Source organism: Pseudorca crassidens, chromosome 7 (assembly GCF_039906515.1).
Source record: "Pseudorca crassidens isolate mPseCra1 chromosome 7, mPseCra1.hap1, whole genome shotgun sequence".
NCBI lineage: Eukaryota > Metazoa > Chordata > Mammalia > Artiodactyla > Delphinidae > Pseudorca > Pseudorca crassidens.
The window spans coordinates 49,212,420-49,229,710 of NC_090302.1; the positions used below are offsets into that span (position 1 = coordinate 49,212,420).

The following is a 17,291-nucleotide window of genomic DNA, read 5'->3' on the forward strand; positions in this document are numbered from 1 at the left end:
AGGCTGCCCGTCACTCCACTCAGCTCTGATCTCACATGACAACTCACTGAGAGGTGAAAATAATGTTCATGAAAGCAGGCTATACTAAGAAGCAATGTGAAGGGAAGAGATTATTGTTATTATTTTGTGCAGCACAGATACTCAAACATATCTACCAAACATCTCCACCGGTGAAACTCACACCGGGATTAGGGTTAGGCCAGGTGTAGTCAAGATTCAAATACAAGGCTCCCAGCCAGGGAACAGGTGTGAAAAGGCAGCCATTTACTCTCGTTGAGTTGGGCCTTGACCACTCACACCTGACCGGCTTTAGGAATGGCGTGGCGAGGACGCAAAGCAGAGACAGGGAAGGGTCTTCCCCACAACAGTGACGCACATTCAGTGAGCTCTGAGTTTAGGCATTCATTGCTAGAACATGACCTTGGGTTAGTCTAACTGTATTCTAGAATGCCAAGAGCACTAAAAGGAGATACTTTACCTCCCTTACGGGAATGCTGTGAGAATGAAATAAAATAACAGACGGTGCCTATGCCCCAAGACATATTGGGAGCCTCACTTTTTCCAGCTGCACAAGAACAGGCTTTCCCCAAGACTGGATGGAAACCTTGAGCACCCAAAGATACCTGCGGCAAAGGGCAGGCTTCAAACAGTCTATAGACCGCGGTTCAAACCCCAGCTCTGCCACTTACCATCCTTAGAAAGTCCACTCTTTCATTCTTTTACTTATTCCTTTTCATTGTTATATTTTTATGGGAAAAGAGAAATGGACAGTGAACAAGTAGACAAACAAATCAGAAAATTTCATATTGAGGTAAATGCTATGCACAAAATAAAATAGGAAATATCATGGGGAATAACTTGGGGATGGGAAAAGCAGTTACAGACTGGGTGGTCAGGGAAGTTCCTTTCTAAGAGGAGACATTTGACTGGGACAGTAGAATGGGAACCGGGCTTGACGTAGGATAGATGGGGGCAGGGCATCGCAGGCAGAGGGGATGGCAAGTGCAATGGCCCTGGTGAAGGAAAGGCCTTGGGACTCAGGGGACAGAGAGAAGGCCGGTGTGACTATGGGGACTGTGTGACTATGTGATCATGGGCAGAGTGAAGGGAGACGAAGTCGGTGAAGGAGGCGGGGACCAGATCGTGCATGGCCTCATAAGCCACAGGAGGGAATGGAGGTTTATTCTAAAGACAATAGGACAGTTTCATGCGGGAGAGTGGCCTGATCCTATTTCTGTTTCAATATGATGATTCTGGTGGCTGCATGAGAGCGTAGAGAGAGCAAGGTGGGAGCAGAAAAACCAGATAGAAAGATACGAAGCAGTTTAGGTGGCTGGGGAGACACAAGTGGGCATATTCGAGATGTAGTTTTGAGGTATAACTGTTAAGGATTTTGTCTGGAATTTGAGGGACAGTGGCAATGCGACAGCAAGAATAGGACTATTTTAACTTTTTGAAACTTCACTCTTCAACTGTAAACTTATAAACATGCAGCATGGTGAGTATAGTTAACAACACTGTACTGTGTATTTGAAAGTTGCTCAGGGAGTAGATCTTAAAAGTGCTCATCACAAGAGACAAAATTTGTAACTGTGTGAGGTGACAGATGTAAAGTAAACATTGCGGTGATCATTTCACAGTATATACATATACCAAATCATTATGTTGTACATCTCAAACTAATATAGTGGTATATGTCAATTATACCTCAATTAAGGAAAGAAACTAAGATTGCAAAGCCATTTCAGTAGTAGAGTGGAGATTTGAAGCCAGAGAGACTCCTGTCTCATTATCCCTAATCGCTGTGCTATCCTGTCTCCAAGACGACGCAGGAGAGGCCTAGGAGGCCCAGGGCACCCTAACCTATTCTGGGCAGTGAGCCAGAGGAGGGGTGTCTGTGGAAGGGACATTCAGCAGTGACTGAATTAACAAGAGTCTAGGCAGAGGAGATGTGTGCAAGGGCTCAAAGTGGGAGAGGGCAGCATGTTCCAGGAACTGAGTACAATGGGATTAGAATGCAGGGAAAAGCGGCCAAGCTGGGGAGGGGATCGTGTCAGAGCATGAGAGCCTTTTCCCTCAGAGCAACGGGAAGCCAGGGGGTCACTGCACGGGAGGCTTCCTCATCATCACTCTGCCTCTGGGCAGAGCGCAGATCGGAGGTGGCAGGCATGGACTGCAGGTGGGGTCGGCTCTTAATTTCAATTTTCAGAATCAGCTTAGAGAGCAACAGTTCTCATCTGAGAATTGCACGCACCTCTGGGGCCGTTTGGAAATGTGTGGAAATAATTTGGGTTGTTGCTGTCACTGCAGATGTCAAAACCCCAACCGTGTGAGGCATGGCCCCTCACAAAGGCAGAACTGTCCTCTTCTAAACGCCAAGGGGGCCCATACTGGGAAATCCTGCCATTGGCAAGGCACTGAAGGCTTCACTGGAGGAATATAAATGTTTTCAGCCATGACCGTGTAAAAGCAATTGTACAGCTGAGAGAATTGAGGGGTGAAGCGGGCAAGCAAGGTGAGGGGAAATAGAGGGGTGAAAATGCACTCACTGCACATAGTGGGATGTCAAGGGACACTATCTAAAGTTTATGGAACCAAAAATAGATGGCTAGGTGTATTAAAGTTACAAAGGGAACCAAGAGAAAAGTTAAAAATATAACTAAAAATTGGGAGGAGGAGAGAGAAAACAAAAGGAAATAGCGTAAATAAGCTAAATTTCTTATCTTTCATAGCAGGGAGTCAGCAGATACTGCTAAGGTTAGTGAAGCAAGCAATGAGGTGGAAATAGAATATTTAGAAGTATAGAGGAAGGTATCAGAAAATCAGGAAAAACCCTTTAGAAAAAGAAGTAGAAGTGGAGTTTGAGTTCAGGGGTGCTTAAGGGAAACTCTGGCTTCTCATCTTGTCCCTTCTCTGAGATACTGTTTGTATGTTTGTTTCCACCTGTATGTGTTCCATAAGTCAGTGAACTTTAGTTTCCTGCCTTACTCAATGCTGCCTCTATGGATGTTAGATGGTTCTCTCACTCTCTGAGCTGGTTCTGTTTAGAAGGGACCCGCCAAAAACTACTGGCCACCTTCAGATACGTGTCCAGAGTTTCCTGGCATTGAACTGTACCTACCGTCTCCTCACCTGCACTGGGGCCAAATCCCTGAATAGGCTATAAGAACTTCTCTGCCCCCACTGGGTCTAGATCCAGTTTTCCTGAAGTGGCTGGGGAGGGTCTCTGTGGTCGCTGGGAGGGCTGGAAGTCAGCCAAAGAAGAAAGGGCAAATTCTCTGGGGCACCCTTATTTGCTGGGGGGCTTGCTCCCATTCCATGGAAGTCAGGTAAGAGCAGAGACTCACTCTGACGAGCCGGAAGATTACTAACACCCATGTTTTGTGAGTAGCGGATAGGGGGAGGGTTGGAGGCAGAGAGGGAGGGCTAAGCGTTGGGGAGAAGGGAGGAGTCGGGGGAGGCATGAGCAGGAGTTAGAATCCAGCATGGCCTGAACGTTAACCCTCCGAACACCAGCTCAGCTGGGCCTCTATTAATCACTGTTTTTTATATGTCCAATTGGTAGAACTACTCCTCTACTTTTCTATATAGCCCTTCTATGAGACAGTGAGATTGTGCTGTTGGTAGTTATTTTACGTATCTGTATCTTAATGTTCTATCATCTGTGATCTCATTCTCAGAAGTAGGATCTGAGCCTCATTCATCTTTATATGCCCTGCACTGAGCATATACCTAATAAATTATGGTTGAATTAAGGAATAAATAAATGAATGAATAAAGTCAAATAAATGAATAAAATGTTTATTATGTTCTCCTTTTTTTAAAACGTTAGCAACAGAGGGTGTGGAGTACAACAAAAATTCTCTTATTTTCTGGTGCATCCCTGATTATGTGGGTCTGGTGCATGTTTGCTCTGTGTGTGTGTGTGTTGCCATAACTACTTGAGAGAGTTAAATAAATAGTAATGGGGAAAGAATGTAAGCCTTTGGGATCCCTAAGAGGTGCAGGGAAGGACTAGGAGATCAAAGAGGAAATGCAAAAATGCTGCAAATGTGAGATGACATTTATAGAAAGATAGTCTCATTCAGGAAATGTTTGGAACTGGCTAGGAAATAGGCTTAAAAAACATAAGCCTAGGCTAGGAGTTGGAACTTGGCAACAGAAACATCAATTTGTTTCCTCTGTTGCTCAGGAGGATGAGCCAAATAGCTCAGTTTAGTCAGGTGACCAAAATATGATGGGATTAAGAAGGGGATGCCTACAACAACCTATTTAGTCAGCAGGAAAACAATACCATCAGTGCTTATAAGATTGTGATAAAACTTGTGTGCTTATATTCTGCTACAGGTATCATAAATTGGTTTGACCCTTTTAGAAATCAGTAAGTCAAGGAGGCTGCCATGTCATTATAATCATAATTTCTTCTTGCCTAGCAATGAAAAAGAACTTTGTAAATATTTTCAAAGATCTTTGATTAATCATTGTAAAGATTTAATCATGCTTTGGTGGGTATTCCAATATACTAAGAGTAACCAAGCAACATTATGATGGGAATGGTGTACAAAATTTAACAGGAAGTTATAGACAAAGCTATGGTTCTGTCCAGATGGTTATAGCTAAGAGAAGTTTGGGCCATTAATGTTTATGAAGAAGGTTCTACAGCTCTGCTAGGCATGTATCTTCCCCTGGGGAGCCTGGACTTTGGGTAATTCCTAGTTAATGAACATGATCAACTGACCCATCCATTCTTCAGTGATATCTATTGAGCTCCCATTGTATGAGGCATCTGTTTGTAGGAAGGGACCTTCTTTTAGCTTCTTTTTTGCACAGAGGGTACATGAGAGAGATCTTCTGACCAACTGACAGATGAAACAAAATGGATTTTCCCATTCTAATTTCATCTGGGTTAGTTGACAGAATTTATTGCACCTGTAAAGCTTAAGTTTAAGTTTATGAGTTGTAAAATTCAGGAGATCACAGTTTTCTTTTGTATTTTCCCCGCAATGAAGATCTCTGTTTTCTTATTGCTATCAAATACTCTGCTGATGGTTCCATTATTTAAATTCTCTCTGTCTGCGTTGGCTCTCATATTTTACTGAGTTTCCCCATCCTGTGTTCAGCTAGAGGTTTAGGTTGTTGACCTTAAAGCCTCAATGTAGAACCAGGCTCACTGATTTCACATTTTGAAAGTACTAGCATATGTGTGTGTGTGTGTGCGCGCACGTGCGTGTGCGTGTGCATGTGTGTGTGTGTGTGTGAATTGTGGCTTCGAACAAACGTATAGCTGTTGAACTTGGATTATTCACATATTCTCTGTCTTTGGACTATCCTCAAGGAATCTACAGACTAAACAAGCAAACTCCCTAGGTGACCATGACTCAGAGACAGAAAACTGAAAAGAACTGAAGGATATAACTCGCATGGCTGTGGACAGGGTGTGGGAGTGGGGCTCTCAGCTTGAACAGAAGAAAAACAACGCATCACCAGCTGAAAATAATTAAACAGAAATTCACTAACCCAGTTTAGCAACTGAAAATTGCAGAAAGGTTCTACTGTACCTTGGTAGGCATGGGCTTCTTAAAGGTGATTTCAGCTTGCATCCAAACGCCCCTTGGGGACTCCAGCACAGACCAGATCTTGTCTTGAACCATGTGGTTCTCTTCAAACATATAAACTGCTAAGGTGTCACTCATTTTTAAAAACCCATAGATGGCATAGTAAAAACGCAAACAATACTGCAAGTTTCCTGGCAGGGAGGGACCGTAGAGCCTTCCAATGTAGCCAGGCTGAGACGTAAACTTTGTGTTGGCCATCAAGAAATACCCTGCAAATAGGACAAAACATTCAGTGCATCAGCAATGAAAAACCTAAATAATTCAGCCCAGATTATCAAGTGGGAAAATTTGGTTCAAGCAGTGGAGTTTGCCAACAGAGACTATTTCTACAGGCTTTAAATGATAGAAAGCATTTAAAATATTGAAAATATCTGTGTGATTCTATTGCTAATAAACCTTCTCCTTTTTTTTTTTTTTTTTTTGCTGTATGCGGGCCTCTCACTGTTGTGGCCTCTCCCGTTGTGGAGCACAGGCTCCGGACGCGCAGGCTCAGCGGCCATGGCTCACAGGCCCAGCCGCTCTGCGGCATGTGGGATCTTTCCGGACTGGGGCACGAACCCGTGTACCCTGCATCGGCAGGTGGACTCTCAACCACTGCGCCACTAGGGAAGCCCAAACCTTCTCCATTTTTAAGTAAACCTGTACAGATTTCCCACTGCATATGTCCAGATTCTAGTCATCAATCAGGATTTATATTTCTTTTTCTTTTGGCCGTGCCGTGGCTTGCAGGATCTTAGTTCCCCGACCAGAGATTGAACCCCAGCCCTCAGCAGTAAAAACATGGAACCCTAACCACTGGACCACCAGGGAATTCCTAGGATTTACACTTTTCATGAAACAAAAAGGATGAAATCATCTTGGGGTTCCCCACTTTTTGGACAACCAACTGACAACTAGACTGAGTAGTACTGAGTCATAGAGAACACAAGGCCCAGAGCAGATTTTCCGTCTTACCCCTGCAGTGACCAGTGGAGGGGGAGAGGTTACAGGGCCTGGCAGTCCTTGGGGGGTGATGGGTGGAGAGTGGTTTGTGTATCTGGGCAGAGCTTACTCTCTTGTTCATATGTTAAGCCTGCTCCGAAAAAGCAGATTTTAAATCAGATAGACCCTCCCAGGTGCTGAAGATCTGAGCTTCCCCAATTTCTCCTAAATAACATGAAAAAATAAGATCAAGAACCTCCCCTCCCACATGCTCCACCAACCCCATGGTAAACTTAAAACAGTTTACCATGTTAAATTACATGTCCTATAAAGCTGGGGCAGAAAGAAAAAGAATAATACCTTACTCTTTTTCCTTTTCCGTTTTTGATCCTCCTTCATCAGTTTTCTTCTGGGTGCCTCATTCTTTGCTATACAGTTTAGTTTTATTTAATCCAGCAAAAGATTCTTTGGTTATTTCATGAGTTGTGTTACGGACTGAATTATGTCCCCCCAAATTCATATGTTAAAGCTCTAACCCCCAATGTGACTGTATTTGGAGACGGGGCCTTTAAGGAGGCAATTAAGGTTAAATGAGGTGACAAGGGTGAAGCTTTAACTCCCATGTGACTGGTGTCATAAGAAGAAGAGACAGCAGAGATCGCTCTCTTTCTCTCTCTCTCTCCATGTGTACACACATAGGAAAGGCCATGTGAAGACACAATGAGAAGGCGCTTTGGAAAAGGCAGGAAGAGAGATCTCACCAGAAACCAACCCCAATGGTGCCTTGATTTGGGGACTTCTAGCCTCCAGAACTGTGAGAAAATAAATTTCTGTTGTTTAAGTCCGCCAGTCTATGGTATTTGTTATGGCAGCTCAAGCAGACTAACACAGGTGGCCAATACAACAGCCAGAGCAATCTTTTTTTAAACCTAAATTTAATCCCTCTCTTCTTTACTTAGACTCTTTCAATGGCTTCTCATTTCCTTTGTAATAAAATCCCAGTTGCTTACTCTGGCCTGCCACGCCCAAGATCTTCCTCTCTACCTTCATTTTCCTTCACTCTCCTCCCCACGGTGCAGCCACTCTAATCTTCTAATTCCTGGGAGTATCCAGTTCTTTCCAAACTCAAAGCCCTCACAGATGCTGATTCCTCTGCCTGGGCTGCTCCTGCTTCCACACATAAAAGCCACAAAGATAAACTCCCCACCCAAAATGTGGTTCCTTATTCTCTCTCAGAGGTCACTCTTCGCGTCTCTCAGCACACTCCACAACTGGTAATCTTGAGTCTATTTGCGTATATGTTTGTTTAGGGTTTCTCTTGCCCCTTGAAATGACGGTCAGCCAGCAAGGGTGGGATACATACCTGATTTGTTCACTATTGTATCCCCCAGGGGTTAGGCTGGCCAGGGTCAGAATAGGTTTTTATTCTGTAATTCTACAAGTTAGCCAACCCCTAAGCAAAGAATACAAAATTACAAGTATGAAATTGCAAGGGCCCCTCGAAAGTGAGGGGCCCTGAAACAAGCTTCATCAGCTTTCTGGTAAGTCACCCCCGTGCCCAGTATATAAATAATTGTTGAATAAATGAATTAGACACTAACCCCTTGAGAATAAGCTCTTTCCACCAGTCTCTACTGGAGTGGGCTTCACAAGGGCTCCCTTTAATGAGATAGGTAATCCTTACATAAGGGGAGCTCAAACTGATTTCTAAGAGTTCCGTGTAGGTCCATCCAAAATTGTCCAACAGCTGTGATAGCTTTCATGCCCCACTATATATTATTTATTGCAATAAAACACACATAACATAAAATTTACCATTTTAACCATTTAAAGCATACAATTCAGTGGCATTTAGTACTTTCACAATGCTGCACAGCCACCACTATCTACTTCCAGAATATTTTCATCACCTCAAAGGGAAACGTTATACCCATTAAACAGTCACTTCCCATCCCCCTCCCCAGCTCCTGGCAACCACTAATCTGCTTTCTGTTTCTATGGCTTTGCCTCTTCTGGATGTTTCATATAATTGTAATCTAATAGCTTTTTAAAGGTACTTCTCCATCTAAAGTGAAGAGCAAGATAATTTCCAAAGGTTTGACTATTTAATAAACTGGTAAATACTCCTGCTAGCACAGCAGCTTGAATTCCAGTTTTGAAAAATGGCCAGACACAAGGTTACCTATTGTCTTTGCTTCTTTACAGCTGCTCCCACACCCACCTCCCTTTTTCAAGCTGGTGTCCTGATGAGAACGGCTGGCGAATGGAGATGAATACTACCGGCTCCCAACCCCCAACATGACATCCCACACAACAGACTCTGATTTACCTAAGCCTGAAGTGTGGTCTCCCGCCCGATGCATGTTTGGTTTTACTTTCACTCGGGTCCAGCCTGGACCTTCTTTGTCTTGGTAAAAGTTGCAGAGATCTTCCTCAAAATTGCAGCTTGCTTCTACGGCACTAAAAGGACGCTCTGAGCAAAGGAGAATCAAAGTTAAAGTGAGCCAAACCCAAGGATCTCAAAGGACTACATTAACTGATTGACAAATATGTATACATTTGTACCAGGGGAGCTCAGAGAAGTAACACACAACAAAAATATTTTTACCCTAGTGGCATGCTGACAGGTTAGCATCAAATCCACTTTTCAGCATGACAGTAAAATTGTTCTTTTCCTCCCTAAACGGATGGAAAGAAGGAGCTCTGTTCACATTCTCTACAAAAATGAAGTACCAGACTTCAAAAGAAATTTCCTTTCTTGATTAAAGACTGAAAGCATTTATTCACATACTTCTTCACAATTTGAAATTCATTAACACAAAATTAAAAATACAGAGAAAAAGTAAGGATTTTATAGAATTCTTAATTTCTTTCTGACAGATATTTCAGAAATAATATTTTCTAGAAATAGTTTTCCTTTGTTGATCAATCTCTGTGTCAGAAGCACAGCCACTGTCCATTTATAATTGACATTAGTAGTAACATCTGATCTGCTGGAAGAGGATCATTACTCAGAATAAATCACACTGCTCAAACAGTCACACCAATTCTGTCACCCGTTCTGATATTATTTTGGCTTTTGCTGAGTTCTGGTGTCACTTACTCTGGTCTATAAACATCACCTCATCCCAGATTGCCTGGAGGAAAGGGAACATAAAAGATTTCTGCTCTTTCAAGAATGATGTGGTCCTAGCAACAAGTAACTGTAAACATCACTGTTCAGATTGCCCTCTGTGTCCAGAGGAGACGTGACTGCAGCGGGTTGGGACACATTCAGTGCAGCCAAGTGTAATCTTGTTCTGCACACTGACATACACTGGTCTAACCTTTTAGGGCCAGAGACAGCACTATTTTGAATAAGCAGAAAATCACTTTTAGAGAAACACTTGAGTTCTAGGTGCAGAGATGTGATGAAACAAAAAGCTGTTTAGGGACAGAGACTCAATTTGTTAATTTTCAAAGTAAGAAAACATTCCAGTGGGCTGATGAGCCGGCCTGGATAAAGGGGATGAGAGACACATGACAACCAAATGCTACAAGGGGTCTAAGATTCCATCTTGGTCCAGAAAAACAAATACCTATAGAAGACTTTATTGGCGCAATTGGTGAAATTAGTATATGGACTATAGGTTAATTGATAATATTGTATCAGTGTTAAGTTTCCTGAACTTTATAATTATTCCATAGCATGTTGGAGGATGTCTTTGGTTTTAGAAAATACCCACTGACGTATTTAGTGGTGAAAGGACATAATATCTGCAACCTACCCTTTTTTTTTTCCTTTTTTTTTTTTTTGCGGTACGCGGGCCTCTCACTGCTTTGGCCTCTCCCGCTGCGGAGCACAGGCTCCGGATGCGCAGGCTCAGTGGCCATGGCTCACGGGCCCAGCCGCTCCGCGGCATGTGGGATCTTCCCGGACAGGGGCACGAACCCACATCCCCGGGATCGGCAGGCGGACTCTCAACCACTGCGCCACCAGGGAAGCCCTGCAACCTACTCTTAAATGGTTAATAAAACAAACGTGGCAAAATGTTAAACGTTTGTAGGTCTGGGTAGAGAGTATACGGGAGTTTTTTAACATATTCTTGCAAATTTTGTCTGAGTTTAAAATGATACTGAAGAGTTTTAAAATGCTAAATTAAAAAGAAAAGTGACTAGCACCACGTTACAAAGAGAGAACAGAAAGAAAATGCTCCTATAGCAAGTGTACAAGGAGAGGACCCTGATGAGCCAGATAGGAAAGGAAGAGAATTCTCAGTGCTCTGAGACTGGTGGGTTAACCCACACACTGCTCTGTCTGACTCTGTCAGCATCATGGTAACTCTTTAAGCTGCGAAGATAAAGTCATGAAGGTATTCATTTGAAAATGAATATAACGTCATACAAACAAGGATCCTTTGACATCCCCCTGTGGAGATCTGAGCCCATGGGAAACCCCACTATGGTCTCCAGTCTTGGTCACCCCTCTGCCACCTGGTAATGAAAAAGCAGATGGGAATTCAGATCTACAGCTGGCCATCCAGCTCAGAAAATGGTGTGGCACTCCCAAAAGCCATGCATAAAGAGAACAGAAGGTCAGTGAAATTATTCATCAGGAATACATCCTAAGGAATATACACCTGGGCATCCACAAGAGAACCATAACCCATTTCCTAGGTGTGTGGGAGGGGGTGAGAGGTGGTATTAAAGCTTGAAAGTAAGCAAGCCTCTGTTGTCTCCATAGTGACAAGCTGAGTCACACAGAGAAGATTTTTCTGAGGATGCAATTATATTATTTTGCTAAACACTTAGTCTGAGCAATGGATTTTTCTGGGGTCCTAAGAAGGTCTGATAAAAAGAAAACCTCAAAAGCATAACTCAAAGCCTAAATCTTTTTCACCCAGAATGCTTCTTCTAGCGTGAGATAGTATCTAATTACTGAAGATGAGGCCAGAGGGCCTATGTGTGACCTAAAATAAGCTCCCCAAAGATCTGGGGTGAATGAAGAGCCTTTGCTTCAGGCTTGTTTCAGACGCATGAGTCAAGTGGCAATCACAATTGTATTTGGGGAGTGTTAATGACATATTTGAAGCATAGGGAGGAATCAGAGGCAACTGGAAGTCCCTGAGCATCAGCTGATCATCCCCGCCCCATCCAAAAAAAGAAATAAAGTCTCTCTGAGCATCCTAATGTACGATTTAGTTAATTACTTGATTTCTGACATTCGAACTTTTTAGAATCAGGAGGCTCTGAAGGTATACTACTCAGGTAGAGGGTGTTGTGGTTTGAGAAGAATGGTTAGGAGTATTTCTCATCTTTTCCTCTGCTTCATAGAGCTCATGGAGATGAACTCAGTATCAGTCCTCGAGATCTAAGAGGCTTATCAGCCCCTGTAGTGCTAGAGAGACTTTGGGCGTGGTGCTCTTTAGGCTGCTAAACTTGCATAGTAGTTCTTATCTTAGCACAAGCCAGTCCAAAAGCAAGCTGGGACAGCTCAAGGCTGGCGAGGGAAGAGAGTGAGTGGGAACTACCACCAGACTGAGGAATCATGATGGAGCAGACTGGGCCACTGATCAGGCTGTGGAGATCTTTGAGGGCCTCTGAGCTGAGGAAGACTGTCACACCTTCGGCTGTAACCTACACAACAACTGGAGCCAGGCTTCCAATTAGACAAGAGGTCTGGGCAGTGTGTTGTTGATGAATGGTCATTATTGGGACTTAGGCCCAGGTAGACATCCTTTCAGATGTATATCCATGAGTGTCAGGATCCTCCCAGACCCTGGTCTGGGTGTGGGGTGAACCCAAGCCCAGAGAGGAAGTTAGGTCTACATGTGGCACAGCCTAGAGCGCTCAGTTTGGGAGTTGGGCATTGAGGCAGGATTCCTAGAAGCGAATGGAATCAGCTGTTAGGCATTCAAGGACTTACAGACTAAGAGGAGAGCTTATCCCTATGATCTAGATTCTAGGCTAAATGTGGCGGTAGATGGGGAGTTTGTGGGTGGAAAAGGCTTGGAAAGGGAAGTGTGGTAACTCAAGTTGGGGGGATGGGGTAAGGTCTCACTGTCCTCTGGAAGCATCCTGGGGGACTATTTGGGGCGGGGGTGTTGGCACGGTAGCAAGCCACTGGTGCTTAATACCTGCTACTCTGAGATAGGTCTCAGGTCTGGGAAACTGGATTAACTCTAAGAGCAACCAGATGGTGGGAACAAGATGCTTCATATGTTGAAATAATTCCTGTCTCAGCTTACTAGGGAGATGAGGGAAGAAACCACCAGATCCATCTGGGAAAAGCAGAGACAACAAGTCTGAAGCTAACCAAGATAAAGAAAAAAATGTTGGCACCTGTTTCGAAACAGAAGGCCATAAACTATTTGTGAAATGCAAGAGGAAGTAAGAAAACCAGAGGGTTCAGCTTCTAAGACTCAGAATCTGGCCCACAGCTGCTTAATGAAGGGCATAAAGCAGGCTCCAGCTTACACATTCATCAAAGCAGTGCCCTTTGCTGGTTCTCTTTGGTTTCAATCTGACCCCCTGTTCTCTAGGGGAATGGATGGGAATATTTTGAAAATTAAGTAAATATTAGGTCTAATGACTAAGCATTTTCTGTGTGCCATACTCTGCTAAGGCTGTCACAGACACTATTAACTCATCATTCACCCCGACACCTCTATGAAACAGATTCTTCCATCCCTGTCCCATAAAGGTGAAAACAGAGCCTCAAAGAGGTTAATTAACAAAGGTTACACAGCTTGTAAATGGCAGAGTAGGGATGTGAGTCCAAAAGGCTGGCTCTCAAGCATAACACTTTGATCATGTAATTAAACCATTTTAAAGCAAAGTTGGTATGTTGGGAAGTTCTGAAGACCAATACAGGACCTTGGTTAACTTTATATAAGAATGTGAATCCCCGGTGGTCCTTACGGAGGGAGGATCTGGGCTGGATTTTACAGACTGAAGGGTCACCAACTCTCTTAATAAGCGGTCCTTATTTTGCTGGAATCTTTCTTTTCTTTTCACCAGTCAGTGGGAAAGAGCTCACATATATTCTATATATTTTTAAAGGGGAGAACGTTTCTAAACATTCCTTCTAAGGTGGCCTAGTAGATTCTATCACCTTCCAGCTGCCGCTTCACCCCACCTGCTACCCAGTAGAGATGCTGAATAAATACCTCTTCTCCCATATGTATAACTTGGAAATATAGAAAAAAGTTCAGTGTAAGTGCCCAGTGACTGAGAAGACGAACTTTCTGAAAGTAATCACAAAGATGTTGTAAAACTACTATTAACATCACTGAAATATTAACTGATGGAATTAGGGAGTAATCAGATTTAGAGAAGTAAAACAATTTTGCTTTCTGTGTTCTGTCAAATTTAGAGACTCTTTTAATTTTTGATTACAGCTGGATTAAAGCATTTTAATGAAAAAATATAAGTATGTAAATCCAGTCTGGTTCTACCTGTTTCACTAGTTTTTTAAAAAAAAATTAGTCAAAAATAATATTTGGTTTTAGCTAATTAGCAAGTTTCTCTGTAATTTGAGGGTAACAGTTTAGCTTGAGTAGAAAACATTCTTTCTCAGTTCCCTTGCCTATAGAATATATATTTGAAACCATATTAGAGACTAACTCTACCTTAAGTGAAAGTTGGACTACCAAGGCCAAGTTCAAAAATTTACTTCCCACACTCCAAAACCCAGAATGAGGGCTCCTTAATAAGTCGGATGACCACAGTGTCTCCCTGGGGCCTCTTAAGGAAACAAATTCACTAAAAGTTAAGGTCGACTGCATGTATCTGGGTTATCGTTAATATAGTGTCACCCTTCTTATTCTAAAACATTTGTTTTCTAATTCACTTTGAATCAGTTTGTTTCCCTAATTTCCCAGAAAGTAAAAATTTCCTCTTTTTCCCAAACACCAAGTTTATGGAAACAAAATTGGCCATGATAAAATAATGTGAGGGTTCACTTAGAGAGATTAAATTGAGTATATATTCTGAGGCCAAAAGCCATCATAGAAATGTATACCAAATACTAACATCTTTAAACAGGAGGACATTTAAAAATTAGATTCATAAAATTAGTTTTTTATAAGTTTTTATAATTCTACTCAGTAGATTTTGAGAGTTTTTTCCACCTACTCAGCCACCTGTCTATGGACCCAAGATACCCTTTAAAGAGAAAGATGGAGTGGGAGTGAGTTAGCATTATTTAATTTTAATTTCTTAGTAGGTAGAGAAGATAGAAGCTTCTTAACCCATGACAATTGACCTCTGGTATCAGAAAAATTAGATTCACTCTGTGAGAGAAAAAAAGAGTAATATGCCAGAAAAATGACTATTCGGTTAAATAATTTGTAAGGATAAGAGGAAAAGGTAGGGAAATTAGAAGGAATTAAAGCAAGTCTTGACCACAGGCATCTGTTGAGAAAGGAAAATTCCAGATGTGAGGAAGGAGGAAAAGAGAATGCTTACCTGTCTGATTCTGGCAGGGAACAGGAGAGAAAGAAATATCATCCAGGGCAACATACCCTCCTTTGGGACCATTGAAGGCAACTTCAAAAATAACCTGCAGAGGAGAATGACAATATTGCTACATGTTTATATTTTCTTTTAGGCTTAAGTGCTTGTAACTATGATTTAAAATGGTGTGTCAATCCAGCCAGGTGTACAGGCATTTGGGCAGCTCCCTCCTTAACTCACAGTTTTCTTTTGGGGAGAGTGAATACTAAGCCCTAAGTTGCATTTTATTGGTGGACTCCGCCCCCCGCCCCATCCTGCCCCTTGAGTGTCAAAGTACCTATATCATTTTCTGATAGAACTACAGAATTGACAATTTGCATTATGAACTTCAATTAAAGAAACAACAGCCTGCTTGCAGAAGGCAGGCTAATTTTGCCGCTGCCCTTCACAGAGACCTAGGCCCCTCCAAGGTCCTTTCCCTTTTTCATACATAAAATTCCATGTCCAGGGCTTCCCTGGTGGCGCAGTGGTTGAGAGTCCGCCTGCCAATGCAGGGGACACGGGTTCATGCTCTGGTCCGGGAAGATCCCACATGCCGCGGAGCGGCTGGGCCCATGAGCCATGGCCGCTGAGCCTGTGCGTCTGGAGCCTGTGCTCCGCAACGGGAGAGGCCACAACAGTGAGAGGCCCGTGTACCAAAAAAAAAAAAAAAAATCAAGTACTTAAAATTCCATGTCCATCTGGACAAAGATGCAGAGATGATTTCCTGATGCCTAAGTCAGAATCAGGCCCAGAAATCCTATGTACGGATATTAGGATTTCAGCATATCCTGGCATGCTCAAATGGTTAAAGAGAACACAGGGTTGTTAATGAGTTCAGCTCCCTTTAGTTATACTCTCTTCTCTGCCACCAACTGTAACTTTGAGGTCAGTGGACGACTTTCTGCTTGTGACCATGGGGATCAGGTGTGGTGAGCCCAGCGCTCACCTGTGTTGGGAAAACTACCCCAGTGTGCAGTCTACTCTGCTGAATTGATAACATGAGAAGATACAGTGTTGAGCAGGGGTGGAAACTCAAGTGCCTACCCGGGCCAGGCAGGTAAATGTGTCACATGGGTTTGGTCTGATGCAGCAGGAAAGGGTGTGAAATGGGGAGCAAGTCTCATCTAAAGGGGGCAACTGGTACCCAGCTTCGTCAATTGCTGACGTGTGGGAATTTAGGACTAACATGCCTGGATTTACCAAACTGTCAAGAGGACCTGGATCTCTAGATTTTTATTTGAAATCTTTGGACTTTTCAATGTTAGCAATTAATTCAAAAACGAAAACAAACATGCAAAACAAAAACAAAGAAACAAACATATACCACTACAGCAGCTAGGCAAATCATCATAGGCTAGATTTGACCCATAGGCGTCTAGTCTTCAACCTCTTCTAAATAGAATGGTGTCTTGACAGCAGATAGACCAGAGTTCAAATCCCATTTCTGTCACTTACCTAGGTGACCTTGGGGACATAGCTAACCTTCTTGGGACCTCGCTTTTCTTAGTTATAAAATAGGCATTATAACACCTACCTTGTAGGACTGTAGATGCCATTAAATGAGATGCTGTATATACAGATCCTAGCATGGAGTCAGGTGCATAACGAGCTCTGAACTAAATCCATGCCTTTTCCTCCTGGGTGACACCCCCTCCTGAACTCACATTCATGTTTGAGGCTAGTCAGCCACTAAGTAACTCCAGCTTGTCCCTTCTCCACTCTAGGTCTCAATTTCTTAATTTTTTAAAAAAGAGTTTGGACAAGACGATCCCTTTCGGCTTAATGACTATGGTCCTTAGACACCTGGCCTCTGCAAAATCTAAGAGGGGCCCTGGAAGCTTGTCTCTGGCAATACAGGAAGGGCTGAGAACCAAGGAAACAGATGTGGACGAATGAAGAGGGGCTAATTAAGTTTACAGACTCAACACAGGTCTGTGACATCTCGTTTTCAAGGTTCCAGCTGATAAAGCCAACGACAGAATGTGATCTTACTGAACAGTAAGGGAGAATAAGAATATTTCCGATCATAATTGGCAAATCACAGCCTCTGTGCCATTATGTTCTCTCTTGTTCAGAATGAGGGTCTCAAATGTTTGTTTTCCTTTTAAAAATTCACTTGAGAATATGGGGACCTTAAATTCTCTGATTTCCACAGGATAAATTTCTTTCCCCCCGCAATTACCAAGAGCAAATAATCCCGGCGTAATGAGTCCCGACTGCTAGAGCAAAATCACACATGTGTGACCCAAAAGGATAGGTATTGAAGTTTAGTAGTGA

The 17,291-nt window shown here is 42.9% G+C and overlaps 1 protein-coding gene across 6 annotated transcripts in view; it reads right to left on the minus strand.

Annotated features, from left to right (window-relative positions):
- Positions 1 to 17,291, minus strand: part of MAMDC2 (MAM domain containing 2) — a 183,052-nt gene that overhangs the window by 46,573 nt on the left and 119,188 nt on the right. For all 6 annotated transcript variants that reach the window (XM_067744190.1, XM_067744192.1, XM_067744191.1 and 3 more), the window contains 3 exons: positions 14,985 to 15,078; positions 8,866 to 9,009; positions 5,559 to 5,824 (listed from right to left, as the gene is read on the minus strand). In XM_067744190.1, the coding sequence (XP_067600291.1) occupies positions 5,559 to 5,824; positions 8,866 to 9,009; positions 14,985 to 15,078 (504 nt within the window). The remainder of the gene's footprint in view (positions 1 to 5,558; positions 5,825 to 8,865; positions 9,010 to 14,984; positions 15,079 to 17,291) is intronic.